Below are 18,196 nucleotides of genomic sequence, written 5' to 3' on the forward strand. Positions count from 1 at the left end.
TTATAAATATGTGAAAGGGTGTCATAAGGAAGGGGGAGCAAGCTTGTTTTCTGCTGCCCTAGAGACTAGGACTAGGAGCAATAGGTTCAAATTATAGGAAAGGAAATTCCATCTGAACATTAGGAAGAACTTCCGGACTGTGAGAGCTGTTCAACAGTGGAACTCTCTGCCTTGGAGTGTGGTGCAATCTCCTTCCTTGGAAACTTTTAAACAGAGGCTGGATGGCCATCTGCCGGGGGTGCTTTGATTGTGCTTTTTCTGCATGGCAGGGAGTTGGACTGGATGGCCCATGTGGTCTCTTCCAACTCTAATATTCTATGATTCTATGACCTAGAGATTTCTAGAGAAAACACATATATAGAAATCTCTAGATCTCCCAATGCCTTGCAGCTTACAGTGAAAGTTCACCATAGAGTCATGCTGGAAGAGTAAGACATTTCTAAAGAGGTGTTCTCTCAGGGGGAAAAATGTTTTTCACTTTCATGGGTGTCCTGTGCCCCTACGCCCAGTGAATCTGGAGGTCTGAATACAGTCATTTGGAGGCTCCTCTGAGTTTGAAGGAAGGAAGCTCATTTTCCTATCAGCCAGCAAACCTCTGAGATTGTTTTTCTGCCTTTTGCGGCCACGTAAACTCTGGGGACTGAGTGTGTTGCAGACATCATTATTGTGTGAGAAGCAGGATTGTTTGGAATGCATATTTTGAAGGTTACACAAAGAAAGTCAATTTCTATTCTGTTTGTTGTCTCAATTAACTAAATCACCGTGATTCAGGTTAGATGCAAAGAATGTTAAACTCCAAATTAAGCTGAGTGAGACAAAATTGAGGGATTTATTATTGTTTTTAAAAATGATTTTTGGTGGCATTTGTGTGTCTCTGAAGGAAGGGTTTTCCTTTTCCAAATTCTGTAAAGCTGAGGTGGGAGAGAGAACAAAAGGGAAAAATGCTTAATAGGAAAGGCCCAGCAACATAACTTTTGTGGCAAGAAGACAGACTTATGCTGCAGAGGAGGGGGAAAAAGAACATGTTTTTCATTAGTTAAAGAGCAGAAGAATTAATGTCATAATTTAATACTGCCAGAATATTGAGGCACTAGAACAATTTTCCAACTGCGGTTTTTTTAGTAGTCTTTACTGCTGAAATCATAGTGAATGAATTTCACAGACCCGTTGATTAGGGTCGTTTAGGGATACAACAACAGGAAAACATTCAAAGGCATATCATGCTATGGCAGAAATGCAGCATTCCTAACACTCTATTTATGAAAAGAAGACATACACAGGCCAGTTGAGAATTAAATATGAGTGCATGTGGTACATGGATATACCACAGATGTACAATGGTTTGGAGCAGCCCTTCTGCTTCTCATTCTCCAGATGTGTTGGTCTACAACTCCTGTCATGGCCAGTAAGTTTGATAGGGATTGTGAGAGTCATTTCCCAATACCCCAGGAGGGTACTAGAATGGGGAAGGGTGGTTTAGAGCATTTTCTGGAGTTTGGATTATGAATCCTCCTTGTATGTTTATAGAAAATAAAGGTTATACCTCCCACAACTAGAAGTCCCCACGGCTATTTGTTTGTGACTAGCTCTTCTTAATAAATGTCCACCAACCACAGAGTATTCAGAATAATGGATCCAATGGACTCCTCTTTTCTTATTCTTCACTCTCTTTGGTTGGTTAAGGGTGTATTTTAAGCATGGTGGACTTGCTATCATGGCTCAAATTACCTCCAACACCTTCTTAAACTCAGCTTTAACACCTGTAGAAAGATGCAGCTCTGTCATCATCTCATTTCTTCCCCTAAAATGACTTTTAACATCCACGCCTGATGAACAAGCCTGAGTTTTGTATGAGCTGGTAATCTTGTACAATTTCTTTTTTGCTATTGTCATTGGACTAATGTCCTCAGGTTAAGGAAAGCCATACAATTAAACAAATTTCAGTGACAGAATGTTGAACACTAATTTCAGCATTCTAATACTATAACACAAAAATTTTGTTCTCTTATAATGTTATAGAGCAAGCAGAATATCGCCCAAGTTCTAATTAATATACTGATGACAAGTTATTGGTGTCATCGAATAGCCGAGCCAAAGCAAGTCTCCTCCAGACATGCTGAGCTATGGTTCTTTGGCCATGGTCATGCTGGCTATGTTTGATGAGTTTTGTAGTTTAAAATATCTGGAGGGCATCAGTTTGAAGGAAGACTATCTTAATACTTAATAATCAGTTTGAAGGAAGACTATCTTTTGGGAAGTTTTTGTATGCAGTTTGTACTTCTTTCAAGACAATGCCCCCATCCTCATAAATTGTTCAGTCCGTCTTTAGAATAAGCTTCTTAGTTGAGAACTCTGCCAGAAGGGAAACCAATAATTTAGAATGATAGCCTATAAAGGAAGACAGTTTAGATTTTAAAAGTGCTCTGCTGGATTTATATCAAAGGTAAGTCTAGTTCATGGTTCCAAACAAAAACCAGCCAGGTGTTTCTAAAATATAATAGCTAGGATAAAGGTAAAGACTATTCCTTGCTCTTTGACCATAGGAATGGATATCTAGAAGTACAATGCTTCTTAACCTGAAGAATCCATCAGCTGGAATGACTAGGATCAATTCACAAACTTCTTCCTTATTAACTTCTAAAATTCCTTTGAAAACTAGAAGAGGCAGTTGGGCTGACTGACTGCATGGCCCTCCACATTTGTGGCGGTTAAAAATGCAGGACACCCACAAAGGTAAAAAAAGATTAAATAGCATTAGTACACCTTCAACACATCTTACAGACTCCTTTTCTCTGATGTATCAGCCTGGAGCCTCCGGTGGCCTAGGGGATAAAAGCCTTGTGACTTGAAGGTTGGGTTGCTGACCTGAAGGCTGCCAGGTTCGAATTCCACCCGGGGAGAGCGCGGATGAGCTCCCTCTATCAGCTCCAGCTCCATGCGGGGACATGAGAGAAGCCTCCCACAAGGATGGTAAAACATCAAAACATCCGGGCGTCCCCTGGGCAACGTCCTTGCAGACGGCCAATTCTCTCACTCCAGAAGCAACTCCAGTTGCTCCTGACATGAAAAAAAATGTATCAGCTTGAATTTAAAGGGCTTTCTCACCCATCTGCTTCCTCCCTACTCACTTCTTCTCCCACCTCTCATTATCTCCTCTCTTGCCCAAGAGGACATCCTGGACTCCATTGCTCATTCTCCCACCACAAGCCTCAGTCTAAAATTTAAGGAGGTGGTGGAAAATTGAAGGAATCAGTGGACAGATGACAGGCAATGGAGTGTGGGAAAGGTAGAGATAAAGAAAGGAGTTCCAAACCTGGTTGTTACTTCAATAGGAATGGTTGGGAAGGGTGTGAGGGACTGTTGGAAAGCCAATAATGAACAGCTAGGACAGCATACAAATTGAGGTGTGGAGGTGGAACTACTTAAAGGTTTGCTACAAACTCAAATATCCAAAATAATCAAACATTGGGCAAGTCACTCTCTGTCAGCCTGAAAGGAAAATGAAGGCTAACCCCCCTCTGTATAAATCTTGCTAAGAAAACATTGTGATAGGTTCATCTTAGGGTCTTTATAAGTTGGAAATGACTTGAAGGCCCACAACAACAATAACATAATCTTTTAGAAATGAATACTCCATGTGCTTTATTGATTAGAGTGCTGGATTTTAACCTAAAGACCAGAATGACATCATGACCGGAATAGCTGGATGTTGTGTTGTATCATCAGGGGGCATACAGAGTCCATTGCCTGGCTTGAGTAAAGGGTGACCTCATGGGGGGAAGCATGGATTGAGCGGCTTCCCCCCCCCCCCCCCCATGAATTCCAATCATGTGTGATGTCTCATGGGCCTTGTAGTCCTGTTCCTAGTACTATTGTGGCAGATGAGGAGGAAAACATGGGATTTCCACCGGTTCAGCCAGAATCGGAGCCCCTGCACCTGGAGGATGTTTGCCCTCAAGAAGTCAGCCAAACAAGCCTTGGGCAGAATTCTCCCCCGTTTTCTCGAAAGGACAATTATAATAGAGATAGAGGAGTTAGGGAGGTGAATCGCCGGAGCGCCAGAATCGCAGCCAAACAATTAGCTGATTAGGTCTGCTTCCCTTGGGAAATTCTAAGGAGTCATGCATCTGGACAGAGTTGGGTTTCACTTCTAGTTCTCCAGGGAAAGTGTTCTTCTGGCGGGAAACGAGACCCTATTTAGGTGTTTTGCCGCGAAGGAAACCTTGTGGAGTCAACTCGTCAGCTTGAGGAGTGAGATCGTGTGTGGACTACGCAACTCCAGTTCCTTGTTTCCGGGACCAAGTTCCAAGCCTGCCTTGTTCCCCGGACCTTGCCACGGACCTTGTTCTTGCTTCTTGGTTGCCTCGTATCAAGTCTTGTTTAGCCAAGTATCTAGTTTGTTTTCCAGCCTTGTTGTCAAGCTTCAATGGACTAAAAGACCTTGTCTTCTCCCCACACTATTGCTTGGCAAAGTGTGTGTTTCGGTTATTGGATTATAACTTTGGACTTTAATATCACATATTGGACATTATTTTCCTGGACTATATTTGACCTTTCCTGAAAGGTCTACTTCTGAACTATATTCTTCACTTGTTTTTATTGACTTTATATATTCCTATAATAAAGATATTAGATAGAATCTGGCCTCTGTGCATGGTTATTGGTGTTCTGTTGCCTGGGTCCTGACATCATGACACATGAAGCCTCCCGTGTTGCCATGATGTGGCATGCGCTGGCTCCATCCTACTTTACTCACAGAGCCCTGCTGGTGTTTTTGATAGGAACCAGTAGACTCCGTGGGTGACCTGGGTTAAACTGGCACATGCCACCGTTTTTATCCCTTTGTGATGAGGTGGTAGGTGATATAGATCCAAGAGTTTGTAGGGTCATGTACTTATTAAGTTGTCTTGAATACGTTGCTATTTGATTCCTTTGTAAAGTTTCAGGATAAAGAGAAAGAAAGAGGGCTTAGCAGAAGGGAGGCTTTTTGGATATAGTATGACATTTACCTCATCACACGGGCTGATTTGCCCGATGTACGCTGCTTCCCCTCCATTCTCAGTACAATGTGGAGTGAACCAAGGGCGTTTATGATGAGGTCATATATATATAATAAGCCAAACTTAGCGAAATGTAAGAATTTTTCAAAATAAGACTAAAATGCTTTGTCCCTAAAGAGTGACTTAAAAAAATGCCAGTTGATTTTAATGAAAAACGTTTTCCTCTTACAATATGTTTTCCCTATTTGCTTTCTGGCTGATAGATCTCTTTTTCCTGGTCTTCCATTCTAAAAGCTGTATTTTGAAGAACTTTCTAAACAGTGTTATAGAAGAGCCTGAGTTTTTTGCCCATGCCTAATAAAAAGCTAGCTTCCAATTAACTTTTTTGTACTTTTTACAACTTTTGTCTGAAAGATCAGGCCTAAAATTGGTCTTCAGGATGGTGGGTTAAAAAACCAGTCTGGATTAGGGGAAGTTCAGCTTCAATACTAAAAAAAATATCTGAGGACTTTTTGGTTTCCCCAGAAGGTTGATTGTTTACACCACAACTCTGGTGAAAGCAGTGGTTGAATTAGTTCAAAATTTATATGGCTTGTTTACATTTAAAATCAGTTTTGACTAAGAGCAATGTAGTGGTTTTTATGTTGGATCAGAATTGTGGGAATTCAAATCATCACTCAGCCATGGAAACCCTTTGGGTGGCCTTGGGCAAGTCTTACACCCTCATCCTTGAAGAAGGCAATACTAAATTTCATTTGAATAGATCTTGTCAAGTAAATTGTGGACAGGATTGCCTTAAGTCAGAATTGACTTGAATGTATATAAGAATAATAATTTTTACTGATGTTTGTTTATTTCCTCATTTGTCATTTGTAAACAGGGAGGTGGTGACTGTCCAGAAATGAGTATTGGGGCCATCAAAATAGCTCTTGAAATTTCTCTTCCTGGTTCATTCATCTATGTCTTTACTGATGCGAGGTCAAAGGACTACAGACTGACTCATGAAGTCCTGCAGTTGATTCAACAGAAGCAGTCGCAGGTAGGAGGATCTTGAATGTCTGATTGCTACAGTCTTTAAAAATGCATTATCAACTGCATTATGATGTAGATCTCAACATGGATAAAAGATATAAATACCTGCTATGAAGTAAATCTGATTACGTTTGTTTCTAAATAGAGCCTGTATAGGATTAAAGTATGATTTCTCTGATATACTAATAATTAAATGAATTACCCCACCTCTTTTTCAGCAAACATTTGACTCCATGTTTTGCAAAAACATTAAGACATTAAACATTAGTTGAAGTAATCCTAAAAGAGCAGTAGACTAATGTCTACCATAAAGACTGAAAACCCTTAGTGGCTAAAGAGTGAATTTTACAGGCAGTGGTAGTTGATGACTCCCATATCAATGGGTCAGTGAATCTGCTCAGGGGTTTTTTCCATGATGGTGAAATTATTTAGAAAATACAGTTGGGAACCTTGGATAGTTCCTTTAAATGTTGGACTAAAGAGTGTACATGAAAACCATGAGCAACCACAGGTTGTAGAGAAAGAGCAAACAGGAAACTTAGTGGAAGTGAGAATGAAATGGAGTATCATGGAAGAAAGAATAGGTGTTTGAACCACTAAACAAGAGCATTCCACTGTCCAGCATTCACTGAAGTGATTACAGGCAGTCTCCAAGTTATAAACATCTGACTTACAAATGACCCTTACAACTTCATCACAAGGGCATCAAGAGCAGCAACATGGAAAGCTTCCCATTGATTGATGCCTCCCTTATGATAAGCTGATTTGGAAGCTGGGCGTGGGGCTCCGGGTTCCCCATGCCCCCAATGACGTGAGGGCCATGTTACAAGGTTGATAGTTAAGAATGGGTGTGAGACAACAGAAAGTGAAAGAAAGTGAGAGAAATCTACCCCTAGGAAGGGAAATTCACTTCTTGAAGAGTTATAATGGGAAAAACTCTACAGAACCTGTCTTTTTAGTGACTTGGGGACTGCCTATACTAATATTTTTCAGTGACGATCTCTTAGCATTTCTTGAGTGTTGCAACAAAAGGCTAACCAGCTTTTTTGACATGTGTCCAGCAGCTGCTCTCTGTTTTTGATTATTCAGGCCTGGGAGTCCCACTGGTCATTCTTCCTAGGAAGTAAGACCTGGAGTCAGCAGCTGGACAGGAGAGGAAAATAAAATAATAGAAAGCATCTTGGAAACAAAGGGACTTGGTGTCCAAGTTTTTACCTCTGTATTTAATTGGAATCCTAGTTTGGCAATTCCAGCAGTTATTTTTGCTTTTCACAAAGCATTGTGACTAATAAAAATGTGTAATTACAGGAAGCATTAATGAATGTTATGTCAGATCTATCCTTTGAGCTGCCAATATGGTACGGTTCTTTTGAAAGTTATTGTACTAATTACTTGTGACTGAAAATATTAAATAAAGCATATCCACTAATGGCCTAATGTATATTCTTTCAGCTAATTGATTTCTGATGCTTTTTTCCCTACTCTTTTCAATCGAAGGACTATTTTAAATGGCTCTCCCCCACCTTTTTTTTCTCCTATAGGTTGTATTTGTCCTAACAGGAGACTGTGATGATAGATCACATATTGGTTACAAGGTCTATGAAGAAATTGCTTCAACAAGTTCTGGTCAAGTTTTTCACCTGGACAAAAGACAGGTTAATGAGGTATGAAAAAACAGTTTAATTCTGTTGTTGTGTTTATATGATCACTGTTGGTGATTTTATTACATCCATATCCTGCCCTTCTCCAAACTGTTCAGTATGGTATACATGGAGTGATTATATTTTGCTTTTACAACCTCCTATAACAGGGAATAACTGGTCTAGTCCTTGTCATTTTTACTCCACTTTGTCCTTATGTCCAGTCTGTTGCTTTCCTGCATCTACACATTTAATTTAAAAATCTGCACTAAAATTAGTATTTATATACAGGTTGAACTGCATCACAACATTCAGACAGATTGAATACCTGAAGCATAGGTACGTTCTGAGTCACACATTATCACAAAGGGTGAAGAACAAGTCAGTTCATATAGTATTTCATAAACTTCAAATTCTCTAAACAAATTGCGAAAGTTGTTTGATAGCACTCAGTGAGCTTCATTGTTGTGCCCAAATTTGAACCATGATCCATCCTTAGAATCCAATTTAAGGAAAACCTTCCAAAACTATAATACTGAGTCATGTCAACACATAGTTATTACAGCTCAGCTAACCACCATTTTCATCTCCTTTCCAGCATCAATCTGGTCCTTAAGTTCACTGTTCACTGAAAGATGACATCTCTGGATGTTACTCAATGTAGAATGCATGTTTTCTCAGGCACTCTCTTTCAGCATTAACTTATTCCCTTGTCTCCTACTGTGGCTAAAGCAAGGATGGCAGGAGAGCTTGGATGCTATCTTGACCCTTTGAGGAAAGACTTGCAATAAATTTAATAAAGAACTATGGCTTCTGTGCTTCTGAGCACAAGACAGTAATTTTGGTCAAACCTCTTTGTTATTTTATTGTCCAGTTGGAAAGAATATTGAAGGCAGGAGCAGATTCAGAATGAGAGGGTAAGAACAGTGGAGATATATGTTAATAAGAAAAAGGTATTGAAAGCTAATATTGAGTTATTTGTTTATTTATTTATTTACAGTATTTATATTCCGCCCTTCTCACCCCGAAGGGGACTCAGGGTGGATCAACATTATACACACACAGGACAAACATTCAATGCCCATATACATAGAACCGAGACAGGCACAGACAGATGCAGAGGCAATTTAACCTTCTCCTGAGGGGATATTCGATTCTGGCCACATGGGGAAGCAGCTGCTTCATAATCCACTCTGACTACACTTCCTCATTCCAATGTTGTAAATTAGTTAAATTTGCCTCCCCACTTTTTATAAGTGGTACCTTATCTCCTACTTGATAGATGCAACTATCTTTCGGGTTGCTAGGTCAGCAACGAGCAGGGGCTACTTTTTATTTTTAATTGATGGGTGCTCACCCCGCCACGGGCTGGCCTCGAACTCATGACCTCCTGGTCAGAGTGATTTATTGCAGCCTGCTTTACCAGCCTGCGCCACAGCCCGGCCTTAATTGTGTAAAAATATGTATAGTGAGTGTTCATAACAATAGTACAATATAACACAATATCCATGGGACTGACACCTACAGTTTCAGAAATCCATGTCTGACAAAATATGTCCTTTTAAAGTGTTTTCTACAGTTCTATAGTATACTTGGGCCTTATTGAACCCAATAGGGTTCAATACTATTTGTAGTTTTGTGTAGTGTAGTAAAGTCCGATAATGGGTATAGGGGTTGTACTGTAATTGGTGATAACTTAACTATCATCACATTGTTGAACTCAATTAACATTTGTAGTGATATGGAAAACCAGTGACTTGATTAATTCAAAATAGTTTTTACAAAATTTTGTAATTAGTGTTTTTTTTGGTATTTCCATGCCAGAGCTTTCCTTTGGCATTCCACTGTAGGAGAGGCAGCACAACTACCTCATCACATTGATAAGGTCCCTTGCATAGATTTGCTAGATTCCGTGATGACTTGGTTGCCCATGGGCAATCCCGAAGACCCATACTCTGCCTCACCACCAACAATGCTTCCTCATCACATGCAGGGAAGCGCCGCCATGCTGCTTACTCCTGCATTGGCCCTGTGGTTTCAAATGGAACACAGGAAGCCTACCATGTTCCCTGGGCAGTGTCGTAGGATGCATTTGCCCCAGTTGAGTCATAGAGCCCCACTGGAAGTGAGCCTACATCATCTGATGGGCTTTGTGTGGCACCATGGCTCAACTGCGGCAGAAGCACCCAACGATGCCAAAATGATGTTGTGTGATGAAGTCATATATGTCTATACAAATATGTCCATGGAGACTATGCATAAGAGTAAGGAGAAATGAAACAACATAATTGGCAGCCTTTTCCATGAGTTTGTGATTGTCCCATGCTTCTATACATCCAATAAAACTTCATGGAGTGATACAACATGTTAATCTGTCTCGGCTGAGTCCAACCACACTGTGCTAGGCCCAGGGCAGAATTACAACAGACAACAACCATGACATATTGCCAATTTATTTTATACTATTCAATTTATATCCCACTTTTCTCCAATGTATGGTCCAAGGTAGCATGAATTAAAACGTAATACAGTCAAATCAAAGATAAAAGTAGTGAAAATAAGTGAGTACATTATAAATGTTAGTATAAAAACTTTAAAAGCAGTAGACACATACTAAGGATGACTAAAAATACAACATTTCCCATCCATGCAGACAGTTAATGATGAAAGGCCTGATTAATTACAGGATCTTTGCCTGTTTGAAGAAAGAGAATACCATATATACTTGAGTATAAGCCGACCCGAATATAAGTTGAGGCACCTAATTTTACTACAAAAAACTGGGAAAAATTATTGACTTGAGTATAAGATGAGGGTGGGAAATGCAGCAGCTACTGGTAAATCCCAAAAATAAAAATAGATACCAATAAAATTACATTAATTGAGCCATCAGTATTTTTAATTTTTATTTTTATTTACAGTATTTATATTCCGCCCTTCTCACCCCAAAGGGGACTCAGGGCGGATCACAATGCACATATAAGGCAAACATTCAATGCCATAATATAGAACAGAGACAGAGACAGGCGCAGGCACGGGCTGGCCTTGAACTCATGACCTCTTGGTCAGAGTTATTTGTTGCAGCTGGCTGCTAACCAGCCTGCGCCACAGCCCAGCCTGTGGGTTAAATGTTTTTGAACATTTACAAAAAACTGTAATTTAAGATAACAATAAGACTTTAATAAGATAAGACTGTCCAACTCTGATTAGTTATATACTTAAGTATAAGCCAACCCAAATATCAGCCAGCCAGGACCCTCACTTGAGTATTGGGCCGGGCTGTGGCGCAGCTGGCTAGTAACCAGCTGCAATAAATCAAGAGGTCATGAGTTCAAAGCCCGGGTCGGGTTAAGCCCCCGACAATTAAATAGCCCGGCTTGCTGTTGACCTATGCAGCCCCGAAAGACAGTTGTATCTGTCAAGTAGGGAAATTTAAGTAGACTTTATGCGGGAGGCTAATTTAACTAATTTACAACACCATAAAACTGCCAGCAAAACACGAGGAAAGGAATGAGGAAGTACAGCCACTAGTGGATGGTGAAGCAACAGCTCCCCCTGTGGCCGGAATCATGAAGCCGGAAAAATGTTAAATGCCTCTGTGTCTGTCTATACTGTATGTTGTTTGTCTGTTGGCATTGAATGTTTGCCATATATGTGTTCATTGTCATCTGCCCTGAGTCCCCTTTGGGGGGAGAAGGGCGGAATATAAATACTGTAAATAAATAAATAAATAAATAAATAAATAAGCCGGGGGGGGGGGGGCTTTTCAGCCCTAAAAAGAGCTGAAAAACTCAACTTATAGTTGAATATATATGGTACTAGGGGGAACGATATTCTAGTTTCATGGGTGAAAAAAATCCACAAGCCTGGGAGCAGGCACAGAGAAGGCTCTTCTGTGTGTTTTCATCCCATACACCTGTGATAGTGCTAGGATCAAGAGAAAGCTCTCCCCCGAGAATCTTTTTTTCTTGATGGGCATAATATCCTCAGAACTTCCTTGGTTGGCATAACATTGGGCATGACTGAGCTGGCCAGTGGCCATTCTATCATATTTTTTAGTTTCCCATATTAAAGCCATTCACTGAAAGAAAAGAAGCAGGTTGAAGGTGCGGTGTCAAGGCACTATGATCTTGTTCCTCTTCCAAGCCTGTCAGGTTCCACATTGTTGTTGCAGACAATAGCTGTTTCGCAAGCTCTGGTGATTTTAATTTGCTGAATCAAAAAATTCAGATGTAGTTAATTTGGGTAATCTGAATCAGCTGTCATAGTTGTAAACATTCCCTAGGACTTCTCGATATACACAAAAAGCTCGTCAGCTGTGTGGTGGTATTTTTCAGAAAGATATAAATACCCTTTTTTTGGTGGGAAAATTCATAGTTTTGGTTTGTTTAGTCAGAGTTTTGACTGTTTTATTGTTCCATGCTTTCGTTTAAGGACATCTTGATCATTTAGTCTTGGATGGCAGTATGTTTTTCTGGTTGCAGATTTGTATACGTTGTACTTGGATTTGTTGAGACTGTTGTAATGAGTTTTTATTAAATAAATGGGCACTGAGAATGTACTTAGTTTGTCCTTCATCAGAAAGCATATTTGTACGTGGTAGCTAGAGACTGAGGGGGCTTGTTTATACAATGGCCATTATTGCTGGGGAGGATAGGCATTTTATTCTTACAGGGTTGTGGAAAGCTGCTGTCAGATGTAGAATAAGGGGGGGGGGGGGCGGGGACATTAAAGAAATTATAATAACATTTTTTGCTTCTACAGTTAAGTAATTGCTGTCTGCATTCATGTAAAGCTGTATTGTATAAAGAAGTGGTACCTCTTGTGTCTGGTTCATGTGTAGACATATGTATCAAAAACCAAGTATATATTCTGTGTTCCCCAGAATGAGCAATATTATTCACAAAATCCATATCTGTGTGGTATCTATTACAGCAAGAGGAAAATTGTATTGCAGTGACGACAATGGCCAAATGGAGTTAGAATAATAGAATCCTAGAGTGGAACATCTAGTCCAAACTCCTTCTATTCAGGAATAAAGCACTTCTGAGAGATGGCCATCCAAGCTCTATATTGCCCAGTTTCCAATATACCTCACAACCTCTGAGGATGTCTGCCATAGATGTGGGTGAAACTTCAGGATAGAATGCTTCTGGAACATGTCCATACAGCCCGAAAAACTTACAGCAACCCATCCAAGCTCTGTTTGAAGATCACCACCCTTTAAGGCAGTCTATTCTGCTGTCAAACTCCTCTTACAGTAAAGTAATTTCTACTGTTTAGGTGAAATCTTTTTTCTTGTACAGGCAGTCCCCAAATTATGAACAAGACAGGTTCTGTAGGGTTGTTCTTAAGTTGAATTTGTTTGTAAGTCCGAACAGAAACATTTTTAAATGCAACTCCAACTGAACATGTGTATGTGTGTGTGTGTGTGTGTGTGTGTGTGTGTGTGTTTTGGATAGCACATGAATGTGTTTACACCCCTATTGTGTTTGTTTTGCTGTTTGTGTCCCTATTCAGAAGATTTCACCTCACTTTCTGTCCCTGTGATAATTGGATTTTGAAAATTTGGGCTTATTGTGGAAATAAGGATGAGTGAGAAAGCTTCAGTTGAGACACCTTTTCCCCATGATAACTCTTTCAGAAGTGATTTTCCCTTCCTAGGTGTAGAGTTATCTCACTTCCTGTTGTCCCACTCCCATTCTTATCTGTGAGTTGTTTGTAAATTGAATATTTGTAACTCGAGGACTTCCTGTACTTCAAATTTACTGACTTGTCTTCCTTTTTTACATAACATCCCTTCATCTATACTGTATAAAATATTTATTATGTTATTGATGAGCATTTTGATCCAATTTAGGATCCCCCTAGATCAGACTATACATGTAGGTCGCAAACAGTCATCTAGGAATAAGTCTTCTTGAAACCAACAGGATTTCTGAATAAACCTCCACAAGGCTGTACTGTTAAACTTGTTTAACAATTATTTTCTCCTCCCATATTATCCATAGCTTGGCATAGAAATAATAAAGAAAATAGCTTCAGTCTATAGCACATATTGACATCTCTTTTGTAGTGCAAACAACAGTCACCATTATAGGGCTCTGTGCTGAACATGGAAGTGAAGCAGCGTATGACGGGCAAATCAGCCTATGTGATAAAGTAGCAAAACACACTAATTTGAGTATTCCCATATACATGAAAACCAGACTGATGGAATCTGTGAGCTTGTTGGGAAGATATGGTTTACAGTATTCTGTTTGTGCAACTTGAAGAAAGCAGGATTATATTTTCTTTGTTGCTTTAATTTTAAAGTTAAGTTTTCCACTAGGAAATACTAGCAAAACAAAATTAGCCAAAACTGTCTTTAAAAAGTGTTGCATGTTATAAAGGAGGATCTGCTGTTTTCTGCTTCCAGACGACATTGGAGGCTGGAGTTTCCTGAAAAACCACGAAGGCAAAGTATTAATGGAAAATATTTCCTTAGAATCCTTACTCTTTGTATACACAGATAGTTTAGATTTGACTTAAATGGATGCTACAGTTCGGCAAGCTCAACTGTTACTCTGTGAAAGTGAGTCATTTTAGAGAAGTATAGTGTATACTGGATATTTGGACTTTGTTAATTTCATTAGGAGTTCTATTTAGCTGTTTTAACAGAAGACGGATGCTGCTGCTTAACCTAGGACTTATGTTCATGGATCAGACCAGGATCCAAGCCCATATAATGCATGACTTTTTATGCATTGTTCATGTTAACAAGAAGCACACTGTAAAAGGGCTTGGGCACACAAAAGGTTGGAAATTGTGTAGCTCCTCCTGACTGCTCAGATGTTGCAGGGCGCCACCACAGACGCTTCCACAGTGGAGCTTCATTTCTGTTCATTTGAGCTTCCTGTGTGGTTTGTATGTGTGGATGATCAGAATTTTAAATTGTATGGGGAACTTCCACAAATGTAGAAAACTCTGCAATTCAGCCATAACCCTACAGTTTGTGAGAGGCTTGAAGAAACCATTTGACTTGTGTGTGTGACAGTAGGGAGCGGAGCTAAACGTATGGCTATGGAATCCTGTTGTGACTGTGTTCCTCCATCATTAGAATAACACATATGAAAAGCTGTAGTTATGCTGAAGTCATACACATGCTTATGTGTGTCCATAATCTAGTATATATCACTAGCTGGTGAAGATGACCAGAAGTGTGGATGTTTGGGACCACCAAATGTTGTTGGATTACAATTTTCAACTGCTGTGCCCACCACATCTTTGAAACTAGATTTATTCCTGATAGTTCATTTAAGTGCTTTCAAATTGTTATTTCATATGACAACTGCTTAATGTTTGCTGTATTTTGCTTAATTGTAAACAAGATTGTGCCCTGCACTGGGAAAAAGGTCGGATATAAATTCAATACATACATCTCTTGTTGCTCCCAGTATGAGATAAACCAAGTTTATTGGGTGTTTACATTCAATTTTTATCATGGATCTTATATGTTACAACTTAACACATTTTTCATTGCTTATTCTTGCTTGTTTGTAAATCCCGGCATGAATATAAAATATAACAATAAGTTCAAAATCAGGGACAATCTGTTTCTAAACATAGAGAAAAGGTGATAATGATAAATAGCCATTGATAGACCTCTGAAGGAGCGTAAGTACATGCTTGGAGAGAACAATGATGTTCCTAGTCTTATGATCCTTACATAATACTAATGCCTGGGGCAATGGAGCATTGGCTGCAGAACTAAGCTGTGGCATTTACAGCTCCAAATGGTGTTAAACCTTTGGCCCCAAGTGAGATCCAAAACCAGAAGTAAGCTTGGCTTGCTCTGTCTTTTTTAAAAGGCAATACATTTCAGTCAGTAATGACTAATCTTAACCATACTAATAAATTGATCTCGCCTGACAAGTTTTTGCTTATTTTGACACTGAGCGGTATTTTTCTTTGCCAGATACACACAAAACTGTTTAAGAGAGCAAGCAGAAAGATCCATAACTAGAGACTATATTAAATCTCCAAAACCACTATGATTTTTTGTTTATGTCTCTTTCTTCTATGCGATAAAATGAAAATTCCAAAACCTAGTGAATGTAAATGTTATAATCCTATGTACTGTTGTTTGGAGGTCAGCCTCTTTGGGATTTACATCTTGAGTCCACACACTTAAGTTTAAATGAGCTGCCCAGCCAAATACTTTTAAAATATCTTTCTCTCACTGGGAGAACTAAACATGTGTTCAGCTCTCTTGCAGAAAATGAGTGGGATTTTAGACAGATAGATTTTGGCTAGGGTCTATCTAATTCAGGTGGGTTCTGTGCTATTTTCATTCATTCTAGGGATGTTTTGCCAGGACCTCATCATATGTGCTCCCAGAATCACCACAGATTATAGAGAATCCAACGATACCCGGCATAGGGCATGGGGAACCTGTCAGGGGATGATGGGGTGCAGAGTGGATTCCAAAAATTCATCATCCCGGTCTCACCTCCTTCTCCAGACTGTATTCCCATGCGGAGAATCAGCACTGGTCAAGAAATACTCCAGCAGGCGAAGTCCAACTGTTGATTAACTTTATTTACATGTCTATTTACAGTTTGCATTTCTCGGCTTCAGAGCATAGCATTCATAGTCCATCTTCTGTGAAAGCTCAAGCTGAACACACTCGAGATAAGATAAACAACACATTCCTCTGTCCAGAGGAAGTTCCGACCAAAGGCCTGATAGGTCATAGCAATCACAACAGGCTGTCAGTCAAAACTAGCCTGCTGTTAACTATTTAATTACTGAAAAATACACACTCTTGCTCATCAGCAGTAAACACTTGATTTACATTTCATACAAATACGACCATACTCCAACAGAACCCATTGTCCCATGCTCTTCATCGCCTGACCTACCCCAGGCCCCAATCCATGGGGGGAAGCGTCTGCTAGACAGCTTCCCCCCACTGATCCCTATGTAACATGGGAAGCCTCCCGTGTTGCCTGTGTGGTGGCATACACCGGTTCCTCTTTCCTTTTGTGATGTGTTGCATCCTTTTTGGGATGGGAGCTAGCAGGCTGTGTCACAAAACTGAAGAGGAACCGGCGATGCTACTAATTTTTACCCCATCTGATGAGGCCGCCAGACCAGTAAATTGTGAAACATCTCAGTAAGAACAATTCTTCCAGATCATACCAAAGGTCACAGAGGCCAACTAAATGCCCTTGGAAAGTCCATCAAAATTCTTTTATCCACCTGAAATAGAGTGCCAGGATTTGCTAGTTCTTCTGTTTCAAGAGAAATTGCAGCTTTCTGTTTGAATCTCTGAAAGATTTGATTATAGATTTTTCTTTAATATTCAGAAAACACTACTGTGACCACTGACCCAGAATAAAGAACAGGGAATTGAATCTGTGTGCATGGATTCCAGGTTTCAGTATATATTCCACATTATGACTTGACAGCAGAATAGCCTTGTGAAGCCATAACAAAATAAAACAATATCTCTGGAGAAATGCTACCGTGTTTTCCCGAAAATAAGACCTCCCCAAAGAATAAGACCTAGCAGGGGTTTGGGGGGATTGCCAAATATAAGGCCTCCCCAGAAAGTAAGACCTAGCAACTAAGGCTGCAGCAGAGTTCCATTGGGAAGCATGGCTGCAGGGCAGAAGCAGCACTCCTCATACACACACCGGAGGGAGGGAGGGAAAGTGCTTGCTTTCTGTGCCTCCCTCCCTCCCTGCCTTGCCTTGCCTGTCCCCCAGCCGAGGCTTGAAAAACCTTCCGTGGCTGCTACTGCGCTGCCGTTTCTTCCTTCGGAGACAAGCCATGCTGACCATGCTCCCTTGCTTCCCAGAGGCTTCTGATTGGCTCCTGGAGCCAGGGCAAGGGAGGGTGGGAGGGAGGGAAGGAAGAGGGCTTTCATCCTGCTGCTTTTGCTCCTTAAAGGTACAGGATGCATTGGGATTCTCCTCTCATCTTCCTATCCTATGCCATGAAACTGATTATTTTATACTATTATTCTATTGCCATATTCTTATCATCATATTCTGTTACTATTATTATATCCCATTATTATATTATCCTATTAATATATTTTAAATCATTATATTATATTTTTCTATTATTATTATTATTATATCATTATATTATTATTCTATTATTATTCTATTATATTTTCATATTATTATATTATTATTCTGTTATTATTAAATTCCATTTTATATTACTCTATTAATATATTTTATATCATTATATTCTATACTATTATTCTATTATATTATCATATTATTTTATTATTATTAGCATATCCGTTATTATTATTATATTCCATTTTATATTATCCTATTAATATATTTTATATCATTCTATTCTATTATTCTATTATATTATCCTATTATTATTATATTATTATGCTATTCTGTTATTATATCCCATTATTATATTATCCTATTAATACCATATTATTATCATTTTCTGTTATTATTATATCCTATATTATATTATCTCATTAATATATTGTATATAATTATATTA

General features: G+C 39.4%; 1 protein-coding gene across 2 annotated transcripts in view; it reads left to right on the forward strand.

Moving 5' to 3' along the window:
• hmcn1 (hemicentin 1) overlaps window positions 1-18,196 on the forward strand; it is a 312,600-nt gene that overhangs the window by 64,156 nt on the left and 230,248 nt on the right. For both annotated transcript variants that reach the window (XM_062980741.1, XM_062980742.1), the window contains exons 3-4: window positions 5,881-6,039; window positions 7,574-7,696. In XM_062980741.1, coding sequence (XP_062836811.1) covers window positions 5,881-6,039; window positions 7,574-7,696 — 282 coding nt within the window. The remainder of the gene's footprint in view (window positions 1-5,880; window positions 6,040-7,573; window positions 7,697-18,196) is intronic.

The sequence above is a fragment of the Anolis carolinensis genome, chromosome 4 (genome assembly GCF_035594765.1).
Source record: "Anolis carolinensis isolate JA03-04 chromosome 4, rAnoCar3.1.pri, whole genome shotgun sequence".
Taxonomy (NCBI): domain Eukaryota; kingdom Metazoa; phylum Chordata; class Lepidosauria; order Squamata; family Dactyloidae; genus Anolis; species Anolis carolinensis.